This window comes from Nannobrachium achirus (genome assembly GCF_963921795.1).
Source record: "Nannobrachium achirus genome assembly, chromosome: 1".
In the NCBI taxonomy this organism is placed as follows: domain Eukaryota; kingdom Metazoa; phylum Chordata; class Actinopteri; order Myctophiformes; family Myctophidae; genus Nannobrachium; species Nannobrachium achirus.
This window is the reverse complement of record NC_137810.1, coordinates 7,306,080-7,321,238: the sequence shown is the minus strand read 5'-3', so window position 1 is coordinate 7,321,238 and position 15,159 is coordinate 7,306,080. Positions and strand designations below refer to the sequence as shown.

General features: G+C 47.5%; 1 protein-coding gene across 1 annotated transcript in view; it reads right to left on the bottom strand.

The window, feature by feature from the left end:
• Positions 1 to 1,210: 1,210 nt before the first annotated feature.
• Positions 1,211 to 15,159, bottom strand: part of LOC308279969 (actin remodeling regulator NHS-like) — a gene marked incomplete at both ends in the record, with an annotated part of 41,257 nt that continues 27,308 nt past the window's right edge. The window contains 11 exons of the mRNA XM_080720200.1: positions 1,211 to 1,925; positions 3,889 to 4,057; positions 4,863 to 5,241; positions 5,601 to 6,006; positions 6,587 to 7,555; positions 7,861 to 8,315; positions 9,142 to 9,461; positions 10,483 to 10,816; positions 11,746 to 12,195; positions 12,993 to 13,204; positions 14,190 to 14,321. Of these exons, the coding sequence (XP_080576326.1) occupies positions 1,211 to 1,925; positions 3,889 to 4,057; positions 4,863 to 5,241; positions 5,601 to 6,006; positions 6,587 to 7,555; positions 7,861 to 8,315; positions 9,142 to 9,461; positions 10,483 to 10,816; positions 11,746 to 12,195; positions 12,993 to 13,204; positions 14,190 to 14,321 (4,541 nt within the window). The remainder of the gene's footprint in view (positions 1,926 to 3,888; positions 4,058 to 4,862; positions 5,242 to 5,600; positions 6,007 to 6,586; positions 7,556 to 7,860; positions 8,316 to 9,141; positions 9,462 to 10,482; positions 10,817 to 11,745; positions 12,196 to 12,992; positions 13,205 to 14,189; positions 14,322 to 15,159) is intronic.

Here is a 15,159-nt window from a genome sequence, read left to right as displayed (position 1 = left end):
AGGTATTTGATAAAAAATATCAATTCGTGGCAGTTAATCGTTAATTAACGTAGATAGATTCGACAGCAGAACACCGTGGCGATCTTACGTGTATGTTTTTTGAACACGTACATACAACGAGTTGTAAATAGTTCGTCCCTGGATGACAAAAATAAAACTTTGTAAGAAATCCAGGGAACCCATGGCAGATATGGTAAACTATGGTAAACTTCTTAAGCTCAGGTAAGAAATGGACCTTGGGTAAAATGTATTAGGTCTTATTATTATCACCCATTCCACTGATTATCATATCAGGGGATATTCTCTAGATTAGAGGAAGCGAAGTGCAAAAGATGGGTAGTAACTAGTAAGTAACCGTAATCGCTCCGAAGAACAAAAGCGTTTTCAGCATTTTGACAGCTGGTCTGTCCATTACCTTTCCCTTCTTATTAAAACCTCTTACTACCTGCACCCCCCCAATCAGTCTTAAAGATACAGTACAGTTTAGACGTACGGGAGGGAGGCTGCATGCGTCTCCGTAAACAAACCAGCGGAAAAGAGATAGATGTGATATTCAAGTTGTCTCCTGTGACGGAGCTGTGACATGCGTGTTGTTGTGGTGTTTTAGGAATGTGGTTACGTAACGGTAGGTACAGTACTGTATGTCACTGATGTGAATGAACGTGTGTTTTCACTACAGTATTGTGAAACTACTGTAAACGTGCTGGTTGTTGCGTTAGTACGGTACGCGTTCCTTTCATGTGAAAGTCAATACACGTACAGTATGAACAGTATAGTCTGCTGTTGGGTAGAAACCTTGCGTGTCCAACAAATAACCTCTTCTCACGAGCTCACAACCAATGCAACGTGTTGTGAGCTTGTAGATGAGCAAATCTTTGTCTGGCATTGATTTACAAAAAAAACGTGAAATATTGGAGATACAAGGTTTCTGCCCGGCAGCGACGATTGTATTGAAACGCTGGTAAGATTGTTAAAACACTTCAAGGAACCTCAAGTACATTTTAAGGATCACATTCTCCTTCTTGTGACGCATGAGTCCACATACTTGGTTCCATTAACGCTAAGCCTCAGTTCAAATATTACTCATGAATGATTTGAGTATTTTTGCATGTTTTCTAATAAACCATCAAGACCAAACCTCTTGGTCTTTGTAAAGGATAGAGCAGAACCCAGCTCACAGGTCGGGGGCGGGGGGATCGTTTCAAAGTTCCTACATGAGCGAGGGCCGCTCGTCGTGCGGGCTCCCGTCCGAGTTCTCCGCCTCGCCCTCGGAGATGGCCTGCATGGGCGCCACGGCGTAGACCCGGCCGCGGGCACCGTAGCGGCTGCTGTTGGCCGGCGGCGGGATGCGCGAGCGGCCCTGCCGGGAGGCGGCCGAGCCGTGGAACACCTTGGGCGAGAAGCTCTCGCCGTTGGCCCTGACGGGCGACCAGTGGTTGTTGGGCACCAGGTCGGGCATGACCGGCGGCAGGGGCGAGGAGGAGGGAGGCGACTCCTCCGGCGACTGATGCCCGCATACGGGAGAACCGCCGTCCGCCAGCCAGTCCGCGGCGGCGGGTGACTTGGGCGTCACGGGGCTCTTGAGGATCTCAGCGGCAGACATGCGGTAGCTGTGCTCCGAGCGGCTGCCCTTGCGCAGCAGCAGCAGCTTGAACTCCTCGTTGGAGGTGCTGGACTTCTTGGCGCTGCGGTAGATGTTGCCCGCGGCCCTCTGCTGGCCCGTGGGCGTCATGGGCGAGGCCGGGGAGGAGGGCGAGGCGGAGGAGGGGGAGGGGGAGGCGGGCACAGCGGGCGCGCTGCTGCCCGGCGGGGATGGCGTGGAGGTGGTGGTGGTGACGGGGGGAGCCCCCGACCCTGAGGAGCTGAGGCGGGTCTTGGCACTCAACTCTCCAGAGTCCTTTCTGCCCAACACTTTCCTTTTGGACCTGCAGCGGGGAAAAGATAAGTGAATCTTCTATATTCATCATGTACCTAGAGTCTGTTTTGTCTATAAAGGATTGTTATATGGTCTGGGGGAAACCTTGTATGGCAAAACCCTTACTTTGAAAGAACTAAATTAAATGTAGTGATTTAGTGGCTGGCTAATTATTTGTTCAACCCACAGACAGACTGAACCACTTTCAACATGACATCCCTAGTTTGAGCATTTCATTATAGGCAAAAGAAAGTAGGGCATTAATTTATGAAATAACAGAAAAAAGATGGTATTTGGACATGATAGTACAAGGTTTCAGCAACCTGCTAGGTTCACCTACCTGTGTATTATATTATTAATATTATTGTGGGCTCGCCAGTACCTGGCGAGCACACTTTAGATATTGTCATTATTTATTTATTTATTTATCTAGTAAGTAGACGGGATTTTCGGTTCCTTTCTACTCCTACATACTTAGTGAGAAAATGAAAATAAAAATATCAATGTGTTCAGCTTACAGTGGGGAAGTGTGCTATTACTTTTTACAGCAATCGGCCAAATGGTGGCGCTGTAGGAAGCCTTCGAAAGTACGATCTTTGAACAGGTATAGCTCATGCTGTGTTTGAGTTACAGCCATGAAACCTGTATACACGTATGCGTCTCCTCATGCCGAACAACTTTTACCCTCTGACTTTTGACCTCTGACCTTTAGGTCTCCCACAATTTTGAATTATATGAAATACAGTAAAAATCTATCTCCTCCTGAGATTTTTGAGTTAAGCGCACAAAACTTTTTTCACATGGACTTTGGACCAATACCTATACAGTCTATGTGGTGAGAAGTTTGTACGTTAAACCATTAATTTTTAATAATTCAATTCATATTGCGGTTTTATGCAAATTATTATTCTGCCTCTAAATCAAACATGCAAAGTGTTACTTTCATGGCATTTGGCAAACATGTAGAGGGTTAGTCCAAATATCCCTGAAACCAATCTTATTCCAATTGGCCAAAGGGGGGCGCTATACGAAGCGTTTGAAAATTCAAACTTCAAACGGACATAAGTCTTGACTCGTTTCGTTTGAAGACATGCAACTTGTTACACGCGTGCTTTGACTCAAGCGGAAGACATCTGTGTCGTTGTTAAGTAAGCTCCGCCCTTTAATTTTCCGCCATTTTGAGCAGTTTGTAAAACGCGTAAACCCGCTTTTATTCTGGAATTTTCGCGTCACGTGCACAAAACTTTTTTTACGTGAACTTTGGACCGATATCTAAAGATCTGTCAGATCGGATTTCTTTAACATTGAAACATGCTTTTTTAAATAATTCAAACAATATTGCATTTTTATGCAAATTATTCTTCTGCCTCTAAAACATACATGCAAAGTCACATTTTCATGACAAAATAGTGTAGAGGGTTAGTTCAAATATCACTGAAACCAATCTTACCCCAAATGGCCAAAGGGGGGCGCTATATAATTTTGAGCAGTTTGTAAAACGCTTAAACCCGTTTTTATTCTAGGATTTTTTTTGCAATTTGCATGAAACATTCTACACGCAATCTAAGGACCTTTATCTAACATGCCTATGAAGTGCACACAAAAAAATTATAAAATAATAATAATAAATATAGCTGCAAGCAGCGATAAAGTGTCCAAAGCCAAAAACACCTCAAATCATGAACACAGCCTGGGATGTGCGTGAAATCTTGCAAGCACATTCCCAATAGGTCAAGGAACAGATACCAACCTTCTCACATTGGCCTGTTATAGCGCCACCAGCGGGTCAACCTTTGCACAACACATTTTTGGAACAAAATGGACCAATCTTTGACGTCAGTAACGTCAAAGAGAGCAATGCCTGCGATCTTGACATTTTGTGCTTTTATAGCCATTGTTTTCTGGCTTGAAGCGAGCCCACAATTGTTTCGAAGGAACAATATTTTTCTAGTTATTAATATTATTATAATTACCTGTGTATCATGGCAAACAGGTCCTCGGTGGTGCGTGTCTTGGTGGGGGACAGGAAGACACTGTCGTTGTCCTCTGCTGGGGGGTCCTCGCTGGGAGGAGGGGACATGGTGGCTGGGGGGTCCTCGCTGGGAGGAGGGGACATGGTGGCAGTGTCACCGCAAGGAGATTCTGTGGAAAGGAAGTTTAGGATTGTTTTTAATAATGATATTTAACAACATAATGTAGTAAACTCTCAGCTACCCAATACAAAGGTTAACCTTGAATCTTAATATTCTGAACCACAAACCAAGGCAATAATCTTGGTTGTCATGGACTTGATAGTCATAGGATCATAGTTAAACCAAGAACCTATCAACAGTAAAATGTCCTTTTATGATGAGTCTTTGTCTTAATGTGTTTAATGTCTAGTGTAAAGCAACATTGAATTGCCTGGTGGATTCGTGCAATACAAATACAATTCCCTTGCCCTGATGATGTACAGTACATGGAAATATCAATATGTCATGAGTGAATGTGACACCTTCGTATTTCTATGACTGCCTACATAGATACGTTCCAAACCGCCCCCTGTGCCTAATATGACATGTAAAAAATATGGTGAAGCAGCTTTCTGCCTTTACGGACCAACAGCTTGGAATAAACTCCCACTACTACACCTAAGACAGGCAGCCTCTGTGGATAGCTTTAAAGCACAGCTCAAGACCTATTTCTATACTCTTGCTTTTAGCTGAATTTTTTAATTCCTTTGTTGCTTTTGAAGTCTGCACTGTTCTTAGAATGTTTTAAATGATCTTCAATGTTTTATGTTTTTATTTTTCTGTTTACTGTAATCATGTGTATTCTTTTCTGTTAAGCACTTCTGTTTCATCTTCTGCTCTGTAAAGCGCTTTGAGCTGCATTTCATGTCATGAAAGGTGCTATACAAATAGTTTTATTATTATTATTATTATTATTATTTAATGCATTAAATTACCCGTACTGCAGCAGTCCTCTCTGTCAGGTATGGATCCGTCCTTGCTGTCTCGCGAGGTGCTGCTGGAGGAAACCCCCGACGACTCGTATCCCATGTCTCTGTCGCCGACCGCTGGTTCTGACGTCTCCAGTGACTGACAGCCTGTCACCTCGTCCAGACCGTCGTCACATCTCTGGGATGCGTCATCGCTCTGAGGAGGAGGGGAGCCCTCGTCGCTCGCACACCACGAAGGCTCCTGGTCCTCCGACGGCTCGGGTCTCGGTGGCGTGGAGGAGGAGGAGTGTGTCTCCAAGGCGGCGTCTCCGGGGGACAACAGGGGACTCACGAAAATTGCCTCTTGACCCAAAAACTTGCATTCTGGGTTTATACCCAAGGATTCCTGTTTTGAAGAAAGAAGAGATCAAGTTAATAGACATGTGTATGTTGCAAGCAAAGCACACAATCACTTAAAAAACGTTAATGGACCCCGAATAGGAGTGTGGCTAAGGCAGATGTCCTCATCTATGTCCATGGAAAAGCTAACATTTGGAGTGTTGATCGCAGATTTTTTTTTCTTTTTATGTTTTGTTATGTTTGTTTGTGTTTTCTTCATAACTGTATTGTAATTTTCTTCGGAGGGGGGTGGAGGGAGGGCGAGGTATGTCGGAGTGTAATTGTGTATGTCTTGTTGTTGTCTATATAACAAAAAATGTACCAATATAAATATTGTTTAAAAAAGAAAAGAAACAGGGGACTCACAGGGTCGGGGGACAACAGGGGACATCCTCCCCCCTCCAAGGAGTCTTCCAAGGACACCTCTCCTTCCTGGTGAGGGGGGGTGGAGGAGGAGGAGGTCGCCGTCTCGGCGACCTCGAAGCTGCACGAGAAATCCTGTTCCGATAAGCTCTGGTCTGCCTGCAGTGTAGTGAGTTCCGTGGCGTTCTCTGAAGCATCCAGAGGAGGAGGAGCCAGAGCCTCCTGTTGGTCCTGTTTGCTCCTGGCCTCGCCGGTGAGACACGGCGGGGCCTCGCCGGTGAGGCACGCCGGGGCCTCGCCGGTGAGACACGGCGGGGCCTCGATGCTAGCCACGCACGCGGGCTCTTCCTCCTCTCCGATGAAGAGCGGCTCGTAGAACTCCGCCGAGGCGCTGTAAGGAGGATACGACCTGTAGATAGGGGTGGGCGATATGTAAAAATACAATATGACGATATTTTTCCAAGCTGTATCACGATACACAATCTCATCACGATTCTTTTTCGTGTTGGTTTTTATGGTTATTTTTCAAGTTACTTAACATGCAGTACAACTACCTACAGTACAAGGTAACAAAAACTAAAGGGAAAAAGGAGTAACAGAGCATTTAGACCAGTGGTCCTCAAAGTGGGGTCCAGGGACTCTCTGGGTTCCCCTTTGGGAGGTCTAAATTTGACACTTTCAAGTATGTAACTCTGACAGTATACAAATGAAAACCAAATGGACCCGTACGGGTCCATTTAGTTTCATTTGTATATTGTCAGAGTTAAGGGAAGACCTTGACATTTTAACTTCTGAGAACTACTGATTTAGATCAAAATGCAGGTTTAAATGGATTCTGCAATTAATCTCTGTATTAACAATTCAACAGGATTTCTTTACAAGGCTCTCCCTCATTGTATCACCATATATACAATACCTCTGAAAAGGCATATCGTGGAGACATTGTATCGTCTCAACGATATGTATCACCATATATGGCCCAGCCCTACCTGTAGAGCTGTGGGGAGGCTTTGAAGTCCAGCGACCTGCTGGCGGAGAGCACGGTGGCGGTGGCCGGGTTGACGGCGGGACACGCTGCTCTGACGACGTCCGTGCAGACTTTGTCTGGGCTGCATTCAGGCTCCCTGCTGACGGAGCGCAGCTGCACGGCGTGCAGCACCGTGGGGGTGATGGCCATGTAGCGCACCCCGCCGCCCGGCACCTCGCAGGGTGGCGTCGCCACCGGCTTCTTCTTGGCCGCCACCTTGGGCTTGCTTTGGTGCAGCAGGTGGTGATGGTTCCTGTGAGCCTGTGAGGGCTTGTTGGCGTTGGCGTGGTGCTGAAGGGCACTGAGGTCCAGGTGGGAGGGGGGGATGACGGGCAGCTCCAGCTCTCTCTTGGAGGAGGAGGGGGTGGAGGAGCCGTTGGAGGACAGCGAGGACAGCGAGGACTTCCTCTCGGGGACCTTGGGCTTCCTCTTTCCGCCCGGAGGCGACAGCGGGCTGGGGAAGAAGGCCGGGGCGCCGCCCGCCGGGAAGCAGGAGGAGGTGGGCGTCTCCGACTGGCTGGAGTAGCCGCTGGAGGGCGACGCCAGGCCAGCCAGCTTCTCGGGCGACGCCAGCTTGAAGACGCTGCCCATCGCGTCGCCCACGCCGTCGCCCGTGGGCAGCGAGGGCGTGGTGGCGCGGGAGCCCTGCTGCGAGGTGGTCTGCGACTCCAGCGTGCCCTCCGTGGAGCGCACGCCACACTCCACCACGGTGGTGCCCGTGGCCGTGCTACTGTTGGACAGCGAGCGGTACGGGTCCGAGGCCGCGCCGCCGCCGCCCGACTTCAGGTCGCCCAGGAGCCACAGGTCGGCGTAGTCGGAGCGCACGGCGCCCTCGTCCTTGAAGGAGTGGGCGGTGTCCACCGAGCCGAACAGGCCCGCCGTGATGCTGCCGTGGTTGTTCTCAGGGAGCTCGGCCCACGGCTCCCCCGACCTGATTAGAGATATATAGTGTATCAGTTATAGGGGGCATATTAAGGAATAGCTTAGATCAGGGATGGGCAACTTTGATGATGGAGAGGGCCAATATATTTCCACCTTCACTCCAGAGGGCCACAATGCATATTGCTACGTACTTTGTCATTCTCATACAAAAGAAGCAGAAATAGACGATCTACAAGCTCAAAACGCGTCGTGAGCTTGTATATCTGCTATTTCTCACTGGTTAAAGCATTCAATAATTCTAGGCCTAAATGGGTTTTAATCTACTACAAAAGACCAAATAAAACTACTACTAACCTCCGGCCCAGGAACAGGGTCTCCTGGTGGTGGGGTGGTGGTCCGCGGAGGGGGAAAGAGCCCCCTCCCGCCAGGTTGAGCTGCAGCTTCCTCTCCACGGCGGACAGGGGCAGCGTCTGACCGCAGCAGATCTTTGGTTCTCTCTTCTCCTGCTCCTCCTCGGAGGGTTGTTGTTGTTGTTGTTGGAGGAGCAGGTTCCCCTCGCTGCAGATCTTCCTCAGAGAGGAGCTCCTCTGGGGCGGCGAGGGCTTGGCCCCGCGGGGCCTCCTCAGGGAGAGGCAGCGGCGGCTCAGGCTGTCCATGGCGCCTAACGTGGGGTCGGGGCTGCCGGCGTGGGGGTGGTGGGGGTGGTGGTGGTTGTAGTGGTTGTAGGTGAAGCTCTTGCTCTCCTTGAGGCCGCAGTCAAAGTGCATGGAGGTGTAGTAGCCCTCCGTGTCCACCGAGTAGTGAGAGACCTGTGGTAGAGATATTTATAGACTGTCAAAATGTGTCTTTATCCGACTTATATTCAACTCTGTAGAACAGGATTTCTCAAACTTTCAAATTTCAAGGTCTCCCCTTAACTCTGACAGTGTACGAATGGAACCAAATGGACCCGTTAGGTCCATTTGAGTACCCAGTGCCGCGCTGTGAGTTTGTAGATCTGCTATAAGTCTTTGAATATTTTGACCCGATTCTATAAGTGTCTTCTAAATCCTTCTGAGGTTTTTGAAAAACCTATGTTTCTATGTCAGTGGTGCTCAAACCTTTTCACCTCAAGGACCCCACAAAATGACATGTATTTGGCCGCGGACCCCCATCTAAAAAAAAAAAGCTTGTAGATCTGCTATTTTTGAAAAAGTCGTGAAAATGTGTGCAAATCTTTGAATATATGTATTTACAAAGCCAACGTTTGTAACTAAAATTTTGCTTCTAGGTGGTCCCTGGAACTAAATATTTTGAGATGGGGGTCCGTGGCCAAATACATATCATTTTGGGGGTCCTTGACATGAAAAGGTTTGAGAACCACTGACATAGTAGTCTCTCAAGAACAGACTAACTGAGCTCCAGTTAAGTGAAAAGGACCTTTTCTTTGACGATGGCTGGCCAGATTGCTGACATGGAAACATGGGTTTTTCCAAAAACCTTAGAAGGATTCAAAAGACACTTATAGAATCGGGTCAAAATTCAATTTTTCACGATTTTTCAAAAATAGCAGATCTACAAGCTCGTAACGCGGCTGTGAGCTTGTATATCGGCTATTTTTCAATAGTTAAAGCATTAATTCTTTCCATTACACACCGTGTCTGCCTTCTCCGAGGGAGGCCTGGTGTCAGAGTAGCTGCTCTCGTAGGTGGCCATGGAGGCGAAGCTGGGACATCCCAGGCTGCCCTCCCCCGCCTCCCGCAGGCTACTGCCCCCTCCGGGGGGCTCGGGGCTGAAGTCCTGGGTGTTGGGGGGCAGCAGGGGGTCCTCCGGGTGGGGGTAGCACCCGCTCCACTCCCCGTCGCTGGCCGTGCCCACGCCCGCGTCCTCCAGAAGGTCCATGGCAGCCGAGGAGAAGGACTCTGCCCGCTGCAGGGTCCTCATGCCAGGGTGGTAGGGGTCCGCCAGGAGGAAGCCTGGAAGATAGAAAAGTGATGGGTTAATATCATCATGATTGGTTGATTATTTTATTAGACAAAAATGGAGAACAGTACAAGTGTAGTCAATAGAGTAACGAAGTCATGACGTGACTCGCTCATCCCCCGGTTCCAAGGAAGTAATTCTCTATGGAGAATAACATTGAGTCATCTTAAATCGTCTCATATAAGCATTGCGGTCCAAAAATAAACAAACAGTCTTTGCGATATTGTCGGCGAGGTGACTCTGTGTGGTTTATGAAAGTCAGTCACTCATATTTGATAAAGCCTGTTTCTAGTGAAAATGTAACTAATTCGGCGACAGTAACATTAGCGTTTTCTCACCATCAGTTGATTCTTCATATCCATATGAGTCAAACCACTGAGATAATTAGTTTATAATTGGAACACAGTTCTTATACGACGCGATATGAAAAAGGTCTATGGGAATTCAGAATGGGGGAAGAAAACCGCGAACCAGGTAGGATGTGTAAATGACGTCACACTTCACTACTCTATACAATATAAGGTTCTCAACCTTTTCTGGCTGTGACGGCCAAAATAATCATATTTGAACTGGGGACCCCCACCCTGCACAAGCACTTGGAATTGTAGTCGTAATTACATTTAGTTTGACTCGATCTATACGATTGTGAAAATAGCCGATCTACATGCTCACAACGCCTCGCGTTGCGAGGCGTTGTGAGCATCTGCTATGTGAGCATCTGCTATTTTCACAATTTCTGCCTCTAATATTTGACAATTTGACTCAAGTTTGACCAGAGGTACTGAAAAGGTCTTTAAAGTCCTTAAATTGTCACTTTAGATACCCTGTATACACTTATACTGTATGTTGGTCTGTTTACTCTTGAGTGAGAAAACAATGTTAACATTTAGCTAAACATCTGGGGACCCCCCAAAATAATTTGGAGACCCCCCCGGGGGTCCCGACCCACAGGTTGAGAACCACTGCACTAACTAACTAACACAAGCAACGCTATCAGAAGCAGCGCTTCGTTACCTTTGCAGTCGCTGTCTCCCATGCCGCCGTGGTGCGCGAGCGCGGCGTTGAGCGACAGCTCCGAGTCGCAATGGGAGGAGCCTGTGAGGTGCGGCGAGGCGGCGCCCCCCCCTCCCCCGCCACCAGGGGGCAGCGTGGTCTCGGAGGTCTGCGAGGGGCAGGTGGAGGAGCTGCCGCTCCAGTTCCCGCTGCTGGACTGGTGGTCCTCCTTGTGGTGGTCCAGCAGCATCTGGCCCGCCGCCAGCCCAGGGACCCCCGCAGACGCAGAGCTGTGCACCGGGCTGCTGAACGTGTCTGAGCTGGACGACATCTCCTGGCTGCCCAGCATGTCCGCCTGGAGAGATAGATAGATAGATAGATAGATAGATAGATAGATAGATAGATAGGTAGATAGGTAGATAGATAGATAGATAGATAGATAGATAGATAGATAGGTAGATAGATAGATAGATAGATAGATAGATAGATAGATAGATGGATACTTTATTAGATTCAATTTGTTCAACAGCTCCAATGCAATACATTCACACCATAGACTGTAACAAATATGTACGGTGGAAAGCCATTGGTTTCTATGCTGCGAAAATGAAATCTTGATGACATCACACCGTTGTACTTTACAATACAAACCCCAAAATCAATCCTCCAGTTCTAGGCAACACAGAATGGGGGGAACTTTTTTTCTATTTCCACACAACTCCTCTAAGGTATATTAACCCATTCAGGCCGGGTACACATTTTAGTGTATGGGGGGGGCTTACAGTACATGTACAGTATGTTGCAAAATATTTGTTTTTGTAGGCTAATTTCTGATTTAGGCCTAAATGGGTTAATGACATAGTTCAATATTGAAAATGGGTGGTCTTCCCCTTTAAGGTAAGAAAATCAAATGTAAAAGTTTGTGGGAAATGAATGGAATCCTATGGAGAACATGTTTCTTCTGGTGCCAGAACAGCGCAACTAGCAGCCAATCATAGGAACTGTGTTTGCTTCATTTTAAATCCAGTCAACTGGCCCTCTGGTCTAGCGTTGCTTCATTTTAAATCCAGTCAACTGGCCCTCTGGTCTAGCGTTGTGTTTGCTTCATTTTAAATCCAGTCAACTGGCCCTCTGGTCTAGCGTTGTGTTTACTTCATTTTAAATCCAGACAACTGGCCCTCTGGTCTAGCGTTGTGTTTACTTCATTTTAAATCCAGACAACTGGCCCTCTGGTCCAGCGTTGCCTCCCCAGCACAGCCCTGCATAAAAGAGCACCCTACTGACCACTGCCTGGCCCCCCATGCTGCGCCGGGAGCGCCCCCTGCTCTCCATCCAGCCGTGGTGCTCGGGGCTGTCCTCCAGCTGCTGGCGGTGGTACTGCAGCTCGGGCGGCACCGCCCCGTCCATGAGGCTCCTCCCCTCCTCGTCCTTCAGCTGATGGGCGCCGCAGCCGCCGGCGACGGACAGGAAGTCCTCGGCGTCGAAGCGGGACAGCTCCTCGTCGTCCTCGTCGTCGTCATCGTCTTCTTCGCTACCGTCTCGGGACCGTCGTCGGGATTCGTCCGCCGCCGCTAGCCGCCCACTGCTGCCCTCTCGTGGCAGGCTGCGGGAGCGCAGGCGGGCGCCGTTGAACATGGCGTGGTCCGTGGCGGTGGGGTCGTCGCCGGGCAGCGAGCAGATGTTGCCCGCGGAGTAGGACAGGGACAGGGGCAGGGAGAGGGACGCAGACACACCCTGAAAAATACAATATCACAATATCTTTACAAGCCGTATCACGATACACGATCTTGTTACGATTCTTTTTCATGTTGGCTTTTATGGTTATTTTTCAAGTTACTTAACAGTACAACAACCACCTACAAGGTAACAAAAACTAAAAGAAAAAGGAGTAACAGACCATTTAGACCAGTGGTCCTCAATGTGGGGTTCCTTTTGGGAGGTCTAAATTTACCCTACTCTAACAGTGTACAAATGAAACCAAATAGACCCTTACGGGTCCATTTAGTATATACTGTACTGTACAGAGTTAAGGGGAGACCTTGACATTTTAAAGTTTAAGAACTACTGATTTTGACCAAAATGCAAGTTTAAATGGATCCTGCAATGAATCTCTGTATTAACAATTCAACAGAATTTTTTGTATAAGGCTCCCTCATTGGGCACTTTTCGACCGGCAAAGAACCGGTTCTGGTTCTTTCTCCCGCCTATGGGATGAACCGGAGGTGAGCTTTTCCACCGAGAACCGGAGTTGGTTCTGAACCGTAAAAGTTGGTTCCGAACGGGAACCACAACATCCTTGGTTCCTCTGGTTCAATCTGGTTCAATCTGGTGGAAACGCAAGCCGGTTCACAAGAACAAACCAAGGTTCCAAGAAAGTTGAACGGCAACTGGTTCTTGAACCAAGGTTCTTTTGTTGGAAAAGGCCCCATTGTATCACGATATATACAATATCTCTGAAAAGGCATATCGTGGAGATATCGTATAGTTTGTCTCAACGATGTTTATCACCATATCAACCAGCCCTACTGTACCTGCAGGCCTCCTCTCTGAGCGCGGATCCTCCTGCGGGCCGCGGAGCCTCCTCCTCCTCCTCCTCCAGAGATCAGGAAGTCCTCGGTCTGGCAGCCGGAGTCCTTGGTGCTGCTGAGGCGGCTGGCCAGCTCCTCACTGCCCACCGAGGAGTCCAGCAGGCTGGCGTGGACGATCACCGTCCTCTCCCTGGAGCCGGGAGAGTCATCTGAGTCTGGACAGAGGAGGAGGAGAGAGGCACAGTGAACACAAAGAACTTCTGCAATGCATATACAAATCTAAATAACATGACACGACTACAGTACAACCTCCGCATAGCGTGTATTCACAAACAGCCAGACAGACAATAACACCATACCATACATTCCAGTGTGACTGAGTGTCAGAATGATCAGTTAGCGTATTCTATGAGGTGCGTACATACCTAGGTCTAACAGTTATCATATATCAGCTTTGTGCTGCTTGACACACATACATACCTACAGTAAGTCTAACAGTTATCATATCCTATCAGCTGTGTGTTGGCTGACACTTACATACATACCTACAGTTAGTTTAAAAAACCCATTCAGAACGAGTACACATTATTGTGTATCATTATGTTATGCTTTAACTATTGAAAAATAGCAGATCTACAAGCTCGCATCGCGGCATCTGCTATTTTTGAAAAGTTGTGAAAATTATAATTTTTACCCGGTTCTATAAGTGTCTTTTGAATCCTTCTAAGATTTTTTGAAAACCCTGTGTTTCTATGTCAGCAATCTTGCCAGCCATCGTCAAAGAAAAGGTCCTTTTCACTTAAATGGAGCTCAGTTAGTCTGTTCTTGAGAGACTACTATGTCAGTGGTTCTCAAACCTTTTCATGTGAAGGACCCCCAAAATGATATGTATTTGGCCACTGACCCCCATCTCAAAATATTTAGTTCCAGGGACCACCCAGAAGCAAAATTCGCTTTGAAAATACATATATTCAAAGATTTGCACACATTTTCACGACTTTTTCAAAAATAGCAGATCTACAAGCTCGCAGCGCGGCACTCGGTGCCGCGCTGTGAGCTTGTATATCTGCTATTTTTCACTGGTTAAAGCATTCAATAATTCTAGGCCTAAATGGGTTAACAGTTATCATATTCTATCAGGCGTGTGCTGCTTGACACATACATACCTAGGTCTAACAGTTATCATATTCTCATACATACCCAGGTCTCTTGGCACCTGTCTGGGAATGCCGGCCACGGTCTTCCGCCTCCGCAGCTTCCGCCTCCTCTGAAGCACGGACTGCGAGTGGACCAGCGAGCAGCGTACACTGGCGTCTCTGTCGAAGCCCAGGCCTGAGAGAGAAGGGGACACAAGGGGACATCTGAGAGGAGAGGGGACACAAGGGGACATCTGAGGACGCTTTGTTTACACCGGCGGATCCACTGCCACCCCGTTCCTCTATCTAACCCTCTCGGGTTCAAGACTCAGAGGGGAAGACCCGTTAAAGGACAACCTTGTTTTTTTACAACCATATTTTAGATAGTCATCAGAGAAAAGAAAAGATGAGAGTTCAAATGTTTTCATTTACTGCTTTCTATTGTTTTAGTGATTTTAACGATTTTGATTTGCATGCATGCCCCCAGGTTGGGGGCATGCATGAAAGTGGCTAAGTATGTATTTTTTGAGACAATAAGCCCATTCCCAAGATGCACCGCAATCTTTCATGGGCAGATGTGACTTATGGGGGCTGGTGTAAATGGTAACAAAGAATTACCAGCTTATTGCGTCTAAAAAGACATATTTAGCCACTTGTAAGCATGCCCCCACCCACTGAAATCAATATACTAAAATGGCTAAAACAATAGAAAGCAGTAAATGAAAACATTTTAACACTCATCTTTTCTTGTCTTTAATTACAATCTAAAATATGAACCCTTGTTGTAAAAAAAACAAAGTTGTCCTTTAACATTGAAGCCTGTTGAGGTGAGACATTCCTGAACAGTGCACGGTAAATCCCTCACTGTGAATTTAATTTAACTATGTGTTAACTCTGAGAACGAACCACAAATTGCCACCAAATTGCATTTATTCGCTCCCCAGAGTTCAATTAAGAATTTGGGGTTTTAGGCTGCGTTAATGACGGCAAATATCTGCCGTATGAGTCACTGCCACGATTAAAAGGCAGAGAAA